This window comes from Lactuca sativa, chromosome 8 (genome assembly GCF_002870075.4).
Source record: "Lactuca sativa cultivar Salinas chromosome 8, Lsat_Salinas_v11, whole genome shotgun sequence".
Lineage (NCBI taxonomy): Eukaryota > Viridiplantae > Streptophyta > Magnoliopsida > Asterales > Asteraceae > Lactuca > Lactuca sativa.
In genome coordinates this window covers 75,590,916-75,608,011 of record NC_056630.2, presented here as the reverse complement: position 1 = coordinate 75,608,011, position 17,096 = coordinate 75,590,916, and the positions used below count along the sequence as shown (strand labels likewise).

General features: G+C 31.7%; 1 protein-coding gene and 2 long non-coding RNA genes across 6 annotated transcripts; all 3 read left to right on the top strand.

Annotated features, from left to right (window-relative positions):
• The first annotated feature begins 6,724 nt into the window (after positions 1–6,724).
• LOC111903195 (probable calcium-binding protein CML46) lies at positions 6,725–7,255 on the top strand. The gene has a single exon (XM_023898983.1). The coding sequence runs from the start codon at positions 6,725–6,727 to the stop codon at positions 7,253–7,255; it is 531 nt and encodes a 176-aa protein (XP_023754751.1).
• A 1,900-nt stretch (positions 7,256–9,155) lies between these two features.
• LOC111903140 (uncharacterized) lies at positions 9,156–11,886 on the top strand. 4 transcript variants are annotated; one of them, XR_006186315.2, is made up of 6 exons: positions 9,162–9,512; positions 9,626–9,696; positions 9,839–9,970; positions 10,060–10,233; positions 11,088–11,216; positions 11,587–11,886. It is a non-coding gene; the product is annotated as an uncharacterized LOC111903140 (long non-coding RNA). The 4 variants fall into 4 exon arrangements; XR_002854057.3 differs by having other exon boundaries at positions 9,163–9,512; positions 11,136–11,216; XR_008225879.1 differs by having other exon boundaries at positions 9,156–9,512; positions 10,060–11,216.
• Positions 11,887–12,507: 621 nt separating this feature from the next.
• Positions 12,508–15,139, top strand: LOC128127810 (uncharacterized). The gene is made up of 3 exons (XR_008225555.1): positions 12,508–13,578; positions 14,356–14,415; positions 14,920–15,139. It is a non-coding gene; the product is annotated as an uncharacterized LOC128127810 (long non-coding RNA).
• Positions 15,140–17,096: the final 1,957 nt, after the last annotated feature.

Below are 17,096 nucleotides of genomic sequence, written 5' to 3'. Positions count from 1 at the left end.
ATGACAATCGGACAAATAACCGATACCCTAAGGCCACATCCAAACAAGGAAAAGGAATTAAAGCGAGTTAGCAGTCCTAAGTCCTTTAAACATTACTTATATAACTATACATATATAGGCATGCATTTGACAATATAAAAGTTTAAAAGAAGTTTTGTAAAACATTTGAAGAGTTTAAACTTGATGTAAATTTATGAAACAATTTAAAAGCAGTTTGTTGACATAAACAGTTTAAAGTATAAAAAATCCTTTGTTTGAAATACAGTTGTAACAGAATTTGAAAGAAAAGATTTAGTATATAAAACAAGTTTGATAAAGAGTTTAACATGTAAAAACGTGTTTGCTTGGTAAAACAACTAAAAGTGTAGTAAATTCACAGTTTGATAGTTATTAATCACATGTGATTGATATAATAACTATAGTGATTCAACTTGTATTCCCCCCCCCCCATAAAAGCATTTAAAAATATTTAAAAGGTTGATTAAGGGGTATGAACTCACTTGTAGTGAGTGGATTGGATGGAAGTGTCAGACAAGGTGCTAGGTGTCAAGTGAAGACTTGAACACACACAATGATCCTATGAGCATATAAAGACATATATATGTGACTAATTAGTGATTATAACACTAATTAAGCAAGTAAAAACACCTTAGAGCGTGGAAAACACTTGGATTTAAGTGTTATAAGAACTTAGGGTTGCATCTAAGGGTTGTAAGGCATTGTTATTGAGTTTACAGCCCAAGGACCACTCTCCATGGAGTTTACGTCCAAGGGTTTATGGCCCTAGTGGGTTTACGACCGTAAACCTATGGCAAACTCTCCAAATTTGTGTGTTAAGGTCCTTAGCTCAAATGTGAAGGGTTCTAGTTCAATTCCCAAGCCTTAGGAAGGAATTTAGTGCATCTATGCACCCTCTAGTAGAGTTTACGGCCTTGGGAGATGCCCTGGCCGTAAACTCCTTCCATTCCAGATTTCTGTATGTTTCTAGGGCTTAAACAAGTTCATTCTAGTATACAACAAGCTAGGACAAGAGTACTTATAATATAGAAGCTTGTTTGGGTGCTTAAGGTCCAAGAACACTAGTGTATGTTCTTGGTGTTCTTGGTGTTTTGAAGAACACTTGAAGATATATGATAAGAGAAGATTTCATGGATGAAATCATGTATAACCACTAGATGAAGTGTTATAAAAACAAATCAAGAGAGGAAACACTTACATTTTTGGAAGATTTGGAACAAAATCTTATGGTAGTTGAGAGAGACTGTGGGAGTTCTTGAGGTTAGAAGGTGAGAAATGAAGGAATGAAGAGTAAACTCATGCTTTATGCATGAGTTTACGGCCACAAGGGAGTTTACGGCCCAAACTCCAAAATTTTGGCCGTGAACTCCTTATTAGGGTGCTAAATGTGTGTTTGCTACTCCAAGACCTTAGAAGGTACTTCCGTTTATTTGTTCGTTTGAAGAATTTATATTAAAAACACTCAAACGGACTTTAAACCAGCTAAAAATTATCAGAAAAGTATTTGACTTTCAATGAAGTGCTTGACTGAACAGGATAGAAAATTTCGGGTTGTCACACAAACAATATACTTCGTATACCAAACGAACCCTACCTCTGATATGATCCTACCTGGTTGTTCCTTACTTGATAGACCATGAAAGTAGACTTTGAGTTAAGGATGAATCTAGACTAATAATTAGTCGTAATAAAGATTAGACTAAAACTTAGCGATAGTAATGCTAGGTTTCGTCAAAGGAAAATAGAATTGTTAGAAGCGAAGCCAGACAATCTAGTGGAACGCTAGCAGGATCGCAACCGGTAGATGTTTGTGAACGATGTATTCACTGGTGTACTCCATCCCCCTCATGGTTGCCTTACAGACAATTATTCTTGAGCACCCTCTTAGCAGTAGTGTCCATCCCAATGAAAACCCTTAGGATAGGTCCCTTATGATAGATGTTTTAAGGACGTAAGGTGAGGATAATGGGAACGGGTAATCGTATTGATTGATATGATGAAACTCATAAACTATTTAATATGGGTTGAAAACCCTATGTGCTCACCAGGTTCCCAAGCCTAACCCACTCAGTTTCTTGTATTACAGGTAGTGGCACAAGAGCATAGTTGGATGACTTGATGAGGCATTACGGATTATAGGCCAGTAGATATAAATAAATGTTGTAAGGCCTATGTTGTTCTGTTTATGATTTTGATCGGTATTGACAATGACATCCCGAGGTTTTAATATAATGAAATACATTTCCTCGGAAATGATTTGATAAAATCTTTATCATATTTTCTTTTGGGAACAAATTCTGCAACATTTTTCTTTAAAAGATTACTCTGATTTTAAAAGCATAAACAAATCGCTCTTATCTGGCCATGAACTTTTCTACTTCTCTGCTTCAACATCGCAACCTCCATCGAAAAATCGCAGCTTCCATACACGTATCTCAGTTTCGCTTCTTAATGGCTTCAAGCGATTTTGTATTTTATAATTTTCATAATGTCGCTGATTTTTATTCTATTCAATCTCCAGATTATGTGAAGTTAATTTTTGTTCACTTTTAGGATTCAAGCAAATTGATATTAGGTTTGATGTTAATTTTTTTGGGTTTTATTTTCTATTTTTGTGATTTATATCTTTGCTTATTAAATATCTGTTTGCATAAAAATTGTTGGATGCCATCATTTTAATTTGAATATTACTTTTAGGGTTCATGTTTCATTTAGTTATATATGTTAGCATAAAAAAATGCTCGATGTCATCATTGTTGTTACAATGAGTTTTGAATAATAAAAAGGCTATAGTTGACCAGGTTAAATTGTTTTCAAGTTTTTTATATTCTCATGTGTTCTTAATCGGTATTTATTTATGGATAAAATAAAGTTATATCAACATAGACAAGAGAGTTTAATTGGTTTTTCACCAACATAAATGCTCTGGTCAAATGAAAATGGCATCATAAAAGAAATGTTGATATGGTAAAAGATACTAATTATATCATGTGTTAATATTATGAAGTGAATTTGTGGAGTCTGTAATGTTGCTAAAATCCATATAAATTACTTCTCCTTGTAATGAAAGTTACAATATTTTTACTCAATTAATAAAGGTTTTGGTTATTGTGAGTTTCTTTTATCCTGCCCCCTTTTAGCTTCTCGTTATTTGGGGTGCTCTATAAAATTTCGGCTGTTTCAAAAAAAAAAAAATAAAGGTTTTGGTTATAATTCGATGGACTAAAATATCCTTAATTATCATTTTCAAAGTACACTAAACAATTGTTGTTTTGGATGTTCCAATATCAATATAACAAGTTCCATTTTTGGCATAATTTCTATCAAGAGTTTTCTCCTTGCTCATTAATAATCCTTTGAATGTATCAATGACATTTAATTTAACCCAAAACATTATCTGTTTTATCTTTGTTGAGGAGGGTCATTTATGTGATTGAGTAATAGTTGATTTTTGAAAATAGATTTACCCTTTTTTGTTTCATATTATTTTGTCATAAATCTCACCATTTGTGTTATTGAGCATAGATATCAAGCATGAAGTAGGCTCCATGTGTGAGTATCCAATCCCTCCATCTTCTTTCTTTTACTCCATGCAAAAACGACTCTATAGAGAATAACAGAAATGATGCACTTCATGCCAAGTTTGTAACTTTTTACAATTTCTTTCATTTATTTTTTCCTTCCAATTTCCAAAGTCTGGTATCATTTCTCCATAATAATTTTTAAATATCACTTATTAGGACAACACTTTATTTACCAAAACAGTTTGTGTGAAAAAGGAACCAGTTTGATGTTATAGAAATAATTAGAATATTTCTTTAGTAGCTGATTGCATTTGCCTATCACCAATTGCTGGAAATAAGTCATAAACTTATAAGATACCGATTTTCTGTTCTTAAGATGCAGGCAAACGAAATTGTTGGGAGTTTTTGGTTTGAAGGTCTTAAACAGTCGCAAACGATGATCAGAAACTTGGTTGAAATATGGAGGTGCTATTTATTTTACTTTAATATCCATATTATTGTTCAAATAACATATTATTGTTCATATTTCATCTAATAGAAGAAATGACAGAAAGATGATAATCATGATACATTTATTTCTTTTCACTTTTAATAATAATCCTGTTTTCATTCTTTTAAAGTTGTAGTTTTCATATTATCCTTCAATTTCCGTATTATTTTTTAAATTCTATATAAGAGAAAAAATGATAGAAAGACGAGACTTTTGTTCCTTGCCCATTTTCAATCAATGATCATACTTTCATTTTTCCTTCATGATTACACATTTTGATAATTAGAACAAACGATGACTAAAAGAACTAGAACAAAACTCCTTTAATATGAAGATGTATGAATTGCCTTAATCAGAATAATAGATTTGGATTGTCTGTTTCTACTGCATCAAAAAGTCAACAAGTACTAATATTTTCTTTTTCTTTACCACACAACCACGAAACTAAATTGTGTGTTTATGTAGTTTTCACTTTTTCAAAGTCAAGTAATCAAGAATAATGTTTTTTTTTTTTTTTAAATTGTGACAAAAAAGCATATTAATTTAATTATTAAAAATAGTTAATGGCTCAATCTATAAAATGGAGAAATCTATTATGTATTTTCTATATTTCCCCCTTTTGAACACTAGAAATGGTTTTCTTAATGGTCAAATGTTACATACTTTCACAAACGATAGATAGTGAATATAACGCGTGTATATTAAGTGATCTTAGATGGTAATCAATTTTTTTTCTTTAAAAGTTTGGACCATATTTGCAATGAATTTTATAATTTGGACAAATTTCGTCACAAACACTCTCAATGTTTTATACAAACGGTTCCAACGAGTAATACAAAAACTATATCAAATTTTTTATAATAATTACATTTTCCTCAATATCATAATTATTTTAATATTCTAACCGTGTATTAAGACATGGGATGTTTTGTAAATTTAGTGGTTATTCGGTCCATTGATTAACATAGGGAGATATTATGTAATTTTTAGCAATGTACTATGAAATACATTAACATAGGGAGCTATTATGTAATTTGTTGAAATTAAAATTGTATGTTTGAAAGTTTATAACACAGGGGTTGTTTTGTAAATTTAGTAACACGTGGACTATTTCTCATTTCTTTCAATAACACATGGGCCAAATTTCACACAAATTGTATGTTATTTTCAACGTTGACTTTTATTTGAATCAATTTAAAGGGTAACATTGTAAAAAAAAAAGAGATAAAAAAAAAGAAGAAGAAAAGGTGTGTCGTGGTTTGTGTGTTTTTTGCTGATCATGTATATGTTCTGTTTTGTGAAAAGCAAATCAACTTTACGCGGTGACATATCTCTTCTGCCTTCATTTTTTATTTTATGATAATAACATAAACTTAATGCAAGAATATTCAGGCAAAGTTTATTGCTTTGTTTCCTTTTGATACCTGGAAATAAAAAAAACATTAAAAGCCTAAATGAATATGTTTTATTCAGATGTTAAATAAGCTTTACATATGGGAAAAAATCCAAACTCAAAGGCTTAAAGCCCAACCTCAAAAGGTTACACAAAGGGATAACTCGATAAGCAACAAAGCTTCGACTTGTGTTTGTTGATATGTATTTCGATAAGGGTGATAGACTATTAAATAAAACATTAAATATTATGTATAAACAAGTTTTATTATAAGACCTTTTTATATATTTATTATGCATATAGATTTCAGTTTCTGTTGTTATTTCTATCCATATTGCGTTCTACAAAATTATGATTTTCTAACATATCTATATATACAAAATGCCCAATTGCATTCTACAAAATTATGATTTTCTAACATATCTATATATACAAAATGCCCAATTGGATATTCAAACTAATATCATTTTCTGATAATTATGTCATTGTGATATCACTGACAAAAAATATATATTTATTATTTATTAAAGTTTTTATTATCAATTCTCAATAATTAAGTTATAGTTTAATTAAAATTATTTTTAAATTATTTATATCCGTGGTGCCCACGGGTTATAATCTAGTATCTAAATATAAGTTTCTTTTCTTACTTTCTATACAAAATACTTATTTTAAATTATTCGAAAAGATTAAAATATTTATTTTCATTTAACATGTGTTGCGGTAGTGTTTGAGTTATAATATTTTTTGGAAAAAGCGTGAGTAGATATTTTTACTAAATTGTGCAACAATTTTCTTATAAAGAGATGAATCGTTTTAATGAGATGAACAGGGTGTTCACACTTCACTCCACTTCTTTTAAAATATACATTATAATGTAATTACCATTTATCAGTTTTTTCGTCCTAACAAGAAAAAGGCATGTGGTGTTCACACTTCACTCCACTTCATAGAAAATTCATAGTGGTTATGGTATTGACTTCCCAGTCAACGTCAAGTCTACACCCTGTATTGCTTTCTTAATAACATTTCCGCGTTAATCAATGAATCCGTAGTGAAGTTGTCCCCCAACATCTTCCAACAATCTTTCATCGAAATATTGTTGTAAACACAAACAAAGTTACCATATTCTTACACTATATATACACATCTAAAAGCCTTACATCCCATGACCATACAATTGATCATTCCATATATACTCGAACCCACATCCTTACCCTTCGAAAACAGGCCATAACGACTTCTTTCTTGCTCGGTCAAAATACTTAAAGACCAACTGAAGTTGATCCTTCGGTACAAATGGATGTAACACATTTGAAAAAAAATTCAACTTCTATCCTTTTAGGCTTCGGAATAGCTTTCTGTGACATGAACATTTATGAAGTTATGTTCAAACCCCTTCGAGCTTCCATCCAATCTCTATTAACCCACGTGTCCATTTCATGGAACAAGTTAAGGACTACAGCCACATCACATGATCAAAAAGAGATCACCAGTAAAGTGTTTGTGACCTTTAGAGAGATAAACATGGTGATGACCCAACTAGGTTTCCAGCAGTGCTGCGGTGAAGAGGGTAGTATTGACATTTTGTCGGTGTTCGATGAGGAGGAACCAAGTATGGGTGAAGTGAAGGTCGCTTTTGATATGTTTGATGAGAATTCAGATGGATTTATCGACGAGTTTGAGTTGCAAAGAATGTTGTGCAAGTTTGGACAACCGGAAAACGAAAACTTGGAGAAATGTAGAAATATGATCAAAGGATTCGATTTGAATGGTGATGGAGTCATTGATTTTGAAGAATTCGTTAGACTCATGGAGACTTGTTTCTAAGCGATGGTTCATTCTTCTTTGGTTATTTACTTATTCACGTTAGTATTGGATTATATATGTTATCTTTGTTGGTAAGGAACAAATTCCTTGTTTTTTCTTTTTAAGTAAGAACAACGTCTCATTCCAATGTTGAAAAAAAGTGAGATTTGAACCTAGACGATGTAACACATTTTATGCCTTATGCCACATTTTATGCCTTCGGCGATGAAGCTTGTCAAATCAGATTTGCGGAATCGGATTTCGGATGAATTTTTAAATGATTATGTAATTTGCGCGCTTGAAAGAGAAGGATTTTCCAAGGTGACCAATGAAAGTATTATCAAACGTTTCTTAGCTATGTCCCCTCGTAGATTTCAATTGTAAAATGACATTTAGTTGAATGTTTTAATGTTATTCTACTTTTAAGTATTTTTTATTATTATTATTATTATTATTATTATTAATTTACATAATCAACTGTCAACAATGCACCCCGCTTGACTTTCGGGTTGGATCCGTCACTGGTTGCGTGAGAATTTAAGCATATATAGGTGTAAAAATAACAACCATGAATTGATATCAAATTTAATGAATCCATATTTGCAAAATTCTAAGAGCACATATCATTATATGAATCCATATTTGCAAATCATTTCATAAATACATATATCTAGAACACGCTTTCAATAATTATACTTTTGCATGCATTATAGGTTTAAAAATAACAACCATGAATTGATATCAAATTTAATGGTTGCTCCATAAATTGATTAGGGAACCAACTTCTTTTCTCGTCTAAATGCTTTAACACTACTAGCACACAGTGTGTCATAAAGTGTACATATGACACGCAAATGTGTGTCATAAGGTTATGACACACATTTATGGCATGTGTTTACAACAAACATTGGATGTCATTAAAGCCCATGGCATACTACGAACCATCTTGTAATAGGACCTAATGTATAGTATTCACTGTTTTTGAATGCAAATGAAGTTATTACACCTTGAATTGCATGCGAAATACCCTCCTTGTCTCCATTAGATGTTGATCGCTAATGAACAAAATATTATTCACAATAATAAGTATGAATTAACGCATTAAAAAAAAATTGTGTGCTAAATATGCTTAGGAACAAATGATACACTAATTGGATAGAACATGTTAACACGATTCCGTAAATATAAAAAATGTCAAAAAATGAGATTTTCCCTAAAATGAACACCTATTTGCCTCCCTTTCATTGGCGGTTTCCACCCCCCCTCTCGGCTTTTGTTTAAAGGGTCAGACCACCCATCTTCGCCGCATTCTACCGCCGCACACCACCGAGCACCTCCTTCACTGCTACCTTATGTCAGATACAACTTCTTCCCGACGACTAGCTGTTTCCAATGAGCCAAAAGTCATCGGTGTAGAAACCATAAGCCACGCATTGCTGCCAACGGCATAGCTCTAACGAGTTTCCAGTGAATCACGATCATCCCAAAATCACTTTTTCCAACACCTATCGACACGATCTACAACCTTGTGAAACCACTTTGTCCAAAATCTCTCCATTAAAAAAGTTTAAAAAAAAACCGTAAACGATACATAATCTTGACAACGACAGTTTATTACGCTTCAAGGGTGAGTTCTACAGCTCATTCTAAGCTCTTAAGGTTTTCGGGAGAGAATACATGCACAACTCGTCTTTACGTTTATCGAAACTCTAAATCATTAGTTAAAAAGTTTATATTAAGTTTATGTTATAGATATAACAAACAATTGTTAAAAACAAACTAAATCAACCCGTGTGTATATACAGGATAACATAACATTTAAATTTTAAATAGAGTCAACATATTTCCTTAAATATCTCAATAAATTAAATCAGTCAAAGTTGACTTAGTCCCTCCCCTTTTCGGTTCTTTATCTCCCAAAGGTTGCCCCTTTAAATTCCCAGTATTTCGGTAATTTGCACCTGTCTCTCGCATCGCGCTTCCTTCCCCTATATGCGGCGTTTAACCAACCATACGACTCCCTCACTCTCCACCGCCACGACCACTCAATTTCGTGGTCATCGTTACACATGTCAAGCCTTCGTTCCCTGCAACACCTCTGTTGATTTGTTCACTTCCACTCTCCAATTTCTGGTGTTTCATTCTTTTTAGTAACATGAATCTCTCATTTCAAACACATCCACAAGCTCTAAACCTCACTATAGAACCTGAGTTTAAATGATTTTAGAAGTTGCGACGAGTTAAACATATACTCCTCACTCTCTATACCGATTTAAAGGTAATCATTATATCTATCTTTGCTATTCGACATTTTTGGTAAAAGCATACAGATTTATTGTATAATGTAATCAATTTCATCATGAAATGAGTTGAATATTTTATTTTTTTTAGTATACGCTGCCACGATTTTAAATCCTGCACCGATTTCAAGCCCTAATTTTCACTATCGATCCGATTTGAAGGTAAGCAATGATTCTATCATTCTTTTGGACCCATTCCATGTATCTTTCTGTCTTTCTTAATCTAGGATTTTTATTTGTTTTTATTGTGTGCTGCTGCATTTCTAATTGTTTTGATTTTCGTTTCCATGATCATTTTATGTAGATTTGGTGCTTCCTATCCAACAGTTTGCAGGTCATAATATGTTTAGAGTTGTGGAAATACCCAATTTATTTGGTCATTTGATCCTCCTATCAATGAAGAAGTTCTTGTTTGTGATCTGATTCTTAGTCTATGGTTCGATCAAATGATTTTATCCTTTGGTGTTATAAGTTTTGTTCAATTTCTTTGATTTGTCTTCTCATAAAAAAATTTGTCTTCTACAGGATGAGCTATGAAGTCCGTCTTGGCTAAATCTTCTTTACTACCTTCACCACATATCGCTTCTTCTCACCATCGTTCACCACCACAATCTCTCCTTAACAACAAAGTCCTCTAGCATATGCGCATGTTCTCTTATCATTTGACCTTGATTTCAAATTTCAAAGCTCTAACCTCAGGTAGCATTTCTGAACTCGATATCTATGGTGTTTTGACCTCATGATATTTCTATAAGAGAAGTTTTTCTCTCTGCTATTATGGGATCACATTTAGATTTTGGTCAGGTTTTCTCATTAATCTTTTCATTTAGTCAATGTTCTTGACATGAATAAGGGTATTTTGTCTCAATCTCTTTCTTTATATTAAGGAATTGAACTTCATTTTTTTTGAATTAAGGCATTGCACTTCCAAAATCAAGTCTCTTCCCGGTTTAGTGAATTGTTTGCTGATGTATGTTTTTCTAAATTATATTGACATGAAATAATTAATTTAAAATGTAATGTTTTTCTAAGTACATAATTAAAATACAACGATTTAATGAGAAAATAAACTTAAAGCATATAGTTTAGTTAGAAAAAAATAAAATAGTTGTTTGCGTGGAAAAAGACCATAATATAGTATTGTTGATTTGAAAAACCAATGTACTAGAACCAAATATTAATATAAGTACATTTTTAGTTGATATGTTGTTTTTAATTTGTTCTTTTAATCGCTTCTAACGGATGTACTATATACACGACTTTGATATAAAGGGCGTGTTTGGCACAGAGCTTTAGGAAGCGTTTGGGAGCTTCTAGCTTTTAGCTTTTGACAAAACGCTTTAGTTTAAACAAAAAGCTTCGTTTGGTAGTACGAGCGTTTAGCTTTTAGTTTTAACAAAACGCTCCGATTCTAAAAGCTACTTCATGTAGCTTTTAACAAAACGCTCCAGAGCTTTTGAAATCAATTTCTATAATTACCCTTAAAAATATATTTATATATTTTTTTATTTTTAATCAATTGTCCTTTTATGTAATTTTATATATTTCAAAAGCTTCCAGCTACTTTTGCCAAACATTCATATAACAAATAAAAGCTACAGCTTTCCGCTACCAACTACCTGCTACCAGCTAACCGCTACCCGCTTCCAGCTAACAGCTACTTTTGCCAAACACGCCCAAAGGTACCTTGCTCTTTTATTCTTTTTAATAATACACCCTGCAATGTAAGCAATGTGGTAACTTGCATGTTAGCATATATAATAACTTAATAAGCCACAAAACCCAAAAATTTAACTTACTATTGCTAACAAGTTTGCTTATATATATATATATATATATATATATATATATATATATATATATATATATATATATATATATATATATATATATATATATATATATATTGAAATTTGTATGAAATCTGTGTTTATTGGTGCTATTATTATGATAATGATATGGAGGGTATAAAGGTCAAAGTAAGAGGTAAAGCAATACAAGTAAGCAAATTAATAAACTAATGTTTTATTACATGATCTCTTTCCAAACTAGGAGGTGAACCAATGTTGAAGGCAATAGAGAAGAAAATATATCATATATGGTGGAAATGAAATCTCTGATTCATCTAGGTGCTAGCTGCTGGAAAATGTGTTTGCTGACCCAAAAGGCTATGGAATAGGATATATGTGTTTATATTTTTGAAGGAAGTAGCAATGTACACAGTACATTCAGCCCCATTCCAAACTTTAACCTTTTGAGCAATATATTAAGCACATTAAATAAATTAAGTCAATTAATGCAATAAACATTGATGTTCCATGATTTTTCAAAGTTTTTTAATGTTTTTCGGTTTTTCAATTGTCGTAGATCAAAAGGGTTAAGCATAAAAGTAATATGGTATATGATATTGTTTAATTGATTTAAGTTGCAGTAAAATGTATTATATGGTGATAAGCATTCTATGGTTTTAACATTTTGGTTAATTAATATATTTAACAAATAGATTATGAAACTCAAATCGTTATACACACATAAATAATGGAAATAAATAAATCAATTTATTACGTTAACCTCTGAAAAGTAAATCGATTCAATTATTCAGTAACTATACAATTATTTTCTTCTGTATTCCATTTTACATTTTAAATAGATTCAAATAAAAAAATAGTTTTTACATCTTACTATAATAAATGAAGATTTTTTGTCACGTGTCCTCTTCTCTTTCATTTGGACACATGAAATTTTCTAACATTTTTAAATTTTCTATTTTACACTTGTCATTTTATTGTAATTTTCATTTTATTAAATTAAAATTTCACATTTAATATATAAGGTAATACATATGTAAGGTATTTATTAGAAAGAATTTATATATGTAATGTATCAAATACATTAAAGCCTCATTAATTTTAATAATTCAAAAGATTTCTTATTTTTCTTTTTAAATTCAAACTTTTTAAATTGTTAAAATTTTATATTTAATTTTTTTAAAATAAACTCATGTAATATATGAGTCTCACACCTAATATAAAATATAAGCCATATATGTATAATAAAAAAATCTTTTAAATTTTAGATAATGACATTAACGTGAATTGCAATATCTTCAGAGCTTAACTAAAAAATCTATCCTTTTTTTTAATAGTAATATGATCAAATACATCAAACAAGTTAAACATAAATAACAACCGCTTGTTACTACAATAGATAAAAAATACTAATAAAATAATAATTTCGAATATAGCTTAATAACTTTATTTTAAAAATAATATACATTGCTATGTTGAGTTAAAAATATTGCTATATTATTGTTTTCTGTTGAAACTAAAAACCAAGGGGTGGCTTTTTTATATTTTAAATTTTCCAATCCAGAGCAAAAAGAATAACATACATTACAAATACATATTAATGGTAACTGATATTTCTGAGTTAATTATATGATCTTTAGAGTATTTAAAAACAAAGTGATGGCCAAAGGGAAAATTTCACGAGAAAAACTAATTATTCGTCGCCTTTTATCACTATGTCCTCTTGATTTTAAATGTATTAACAATGATAGACAATCAATTATCTATGCACTTCAAACTATAATGGTCTAAAGGTAAACTAATTGCTGAAATAATATGAAACTGTTCTTCACCAGTAACATCCCAAGTTCAGGAGTGCAAACTCAGGGTTCAAAGTGTAAATGTGAAAGAGTAACTCAGCGAGTCCATGGGTGGACTCGGCGAGTAGGGTCGTGATTTTGGTCACGTTTTAAGTGGCCAACTCGGCGAGTCGGCGGCTGGACTCGGCGAGTTGGTGCTGTGTGGAGAAAACCCTAATTTCAGAGGATGAGCCCTATATAAAGGACATTATACCCTCTCCCCAGCCTCTTTACCCTCTCTTGAAGTCCAGAAAACCCTAGGGAGCGTTTGTGAGTGGTTTGAGAGCATTTGAACCTTGGAGAAGAGATTTTGGAAGAGATCTTGGAGAGTTAAGAGGCTTTGAGCATGGGGCTTTGCTAGGATTTGGATTTCTCTTCTGTTGGAGTTTCCTTTTGAGGTATTATTTCGTTGCTTGGGCTTTTATTCTTCATTTTGAGGTTTTTGGAAAAGATAGCATGTGGTGTTTTGAGTTGGAGGTTAGATCTGAGGTTGCTACCTCAGATCTTGAATGGAGAAGGTCTAGAGTGCATTAAAGTCCCTGTTCTTGAGTGATTGGTGAAGCCATCTTGTTCCAAACCCTAACCCTAGAGTGTTTTATGCTTATATCTCTTTGGATTCACGTAAAGTTTGCCACTTTACGTGATGGATGGGTTGTAGAAGGGTAGATCTATGGTTTGGATCATTTGCATGGCCTGGAAAGCTTTTGTATGGATTAAGATCTAGAGGTACTCGGCGAGTCACAAAGGTGTACTCGGCGAGTTGCTTGAAGATGGGCAGGAACTCGGCGAGTTGGAAGAACAACTCGGCGAGTTGGTTGAAGATAGCCTTGGACTTGGCGAGTCTGTTCTTGGACTCGGCGAGTCTGGTCGTGAGATCCTAACCTTCTTCTGGTTGAGCTGGGAATCGGTGAGTCAAGGGAGGACTCGGTGAGTTGAGTGCGAGGGGACTCAGAGTTGTGGGACTCGGCGAGTCTCGGGGTGACTCGGCGAGTTGAGTCGCGGTTTAGGGAAGTTCTGAGCATGGGGACTCGACGAGTCGACGGGTTGACTCGGCGAGTAGGGTCAACCAGGAGGGTTGACTTTGACTGAGGACTTTGACTTTGACCAAAGAGTTGACTATATGACTTCCAGGAGTATTTGGTTGTTATTAGTGATTTTTGGTTTCGGTGATTCAGTGGTGGAGTTCGTGACGCTGGTCGGAGCAGCGTGGACTGTTCTTCAATCGGCAGTAGCAGGTGAGTATTCTCACTATACTTTACCTAGAGTGGTAACAGAGTTATGTGATAGAGATATTATATGCTATCTATGTAATGTGTGGCACTGCATTATTTCTATGTGATTTATGCTATGTGTATATCAGAGTGAGGACTGGAAGGTCCACAGAGCTAGGACCAGAGGGTCCACAGAGTTAGGGCCCAAGGGCCCATAGATTTATAGCCTCGAGGCTAATATATGTTATATGTGGTATTTTTAGATTTATGTGCCAGTGTTTTTGTAGGTTGTTTATGTGTTGAGATTCATTGTGATATGTGATTCAGAGTTCTCAGAGTTAGGACCTTTGTGTCCTTAGAGTTAGGGCCAGAGGGCCCACCTAGAGTTGGGACTGGAGGGTCCCACTCAGACACACTGACCAGAAGGTCAACAGAGTTATAGCCTTGAGTGGCTAATATGTGTCAGAGTGGTATTTTGGGGAACTCACGATGCTTCGTGCTTACAGTGTTTTGTGTTATGTGTTTCAGGTTTTCTCTGGATCATGGGACGGCACCGGCTCGATTGTACACACCAGAGGAAGCGGTTGTTTTGAAGATCCTAGTTTATTAATTGATTGAACAAAGAGTCATGTATTGTAATTTATACAAAATGGGATTTTTATGAAAAGTATTAAGGAGAAAAGTAATTTTAATTCAAAAAAATTTGTTTTGAAAAATTTCGGCGTTACATCACCCCTCTCTATATAAGGAAACTATCCACCGACATTAATTATTCACTGTTCAGAAATTATTCACCGTTCAGAAATTATTCACCGTTGCCGCTTTGCGCGGGTAACAACTAGTATATATATATATATATATATATATATATATATATATATATATATATATATATATATATATATATATATATATATGTGTGTGTGTGTGTGTTTGTGTGTGTGTGTGTGTTCAGGTTCATTTGAAACCATGCTATTTTTGTGAGATCGTGAGACAAAATCTAAATATAATTTTAAAATGCAAAATAAAATAAAAAATCTGGAAATTTGGTTTTTAATTATTATTTTCATCACTTTAATTACCTAAAAAAAATTACCGTTTTTTTTTTTTTTTTTTGAAAAATATATGAAATATTCTAATAGAATATTACATTGTAAATATTCTAATGTGATTTTTAGAATGTTAGAATATTCTACTAGATTTTTTCAGATGTGTAAAATATTCTAATATTCTACTAGAATATGTAAAAAAATGTATTTATTTATTTATTTTTGGTATATTTTTTAATTTTTTTTTTTGGAAAATATAAATTACGAAAATAATATTTGAAATTTTATTTTTTGAAAATTTTCAATTATTTTGCATTATAAAAAAAAATTTATTTACAAAATGAGTGACTAGGATTGCGTCTCACTGTCTTACAAAATTAGGTTGTCTCACATCAAACTAACCATATATATATATATATATATATATATATATATATATATATATATATATATATATATATATATATATATATATATATATATATATATATATATATATATATATATATATATGGTTAGTTTGATGTGAAACAATCTAATTTTGTAAGACATATTTATTTTATCGTTTGTAAAAATATAATGATCTACATTTTTAATTTTTTTAATAAATAAAGATATATTTTTCTGATTATTATAAACAATAATAATTATTTTATCGTTTGTAAATAAAATTGTCAATATAGTCGTTAAATGTCATTTTTACTCATAAATGATATTTTTACTATTTTATGGACTTGTACGTTATTTTAATATTGTTGGTTTTACATTGGGTAAAATCTGGATTTGGTCAAGAGTGAGTCGTTATAGCGCCCAATTTTTGTTAGAAAACTTTTATTATAGTTTTTATACAACAATTGAACGTTAAGTCAAGTAAACCCTACCCTGTAACTTAAGGTCTAAGACACAAAACTTATATTTTTGAACGACTTAAACTTAACGAACGTACAATAGTCTATCATAGTTATCAGGAATTTAAGAGTTGGAGCGCACACACACTGAATAATATGGAAAACCGTTATCCATCACACTTCTTTGCTTTTGTTGTTTCCTAACACCCTGTTCTCGTGTTTTAAAATTAAGGAAAGAAAGGAAATGAAAAGAAAGGGAAGGAAAAGAAAGGGAAGGAAAATGAATTTTTTTAATTAGTTGTGTTCTTGAGTTGGAATGAAATAAAAAGAAATGAAATGAAAGTTATGTTGTAAGCAAGATAATGCTCCAAAGCAACTAACAACATGTTCTATTGAAAACAATGCTCAAAAGATAATCATTAAACATGTGTTGACCAAACATGTTCTATTGAAAACAATGCTAAAAATATAATCATTAAACATGTGTTGGTCAATAGGTAAATGTTTCAAACAAAACATGTTAAAAAAAACATGTTTCACAACAATGAAATCAATCTGTTGCAAAACAACCACTAACTTTCAAATTTCATTACTATGCTCCCACCATTTTACGTAACATAGTCATTCTCATTTGAAGAGGACAACCAAATAAGGCTCATACTTTTTCCGGACACTACCAAAAAAAGATATGTATTTGCTAATTCATCCAATCTGATTCCCAAATACTCTAAGGGGTTGTTTTATATGGTATCTAACCGGGTCCAAAGAGGGACTAGGTCCATAAAAAACCAATTGACACATTTGATAT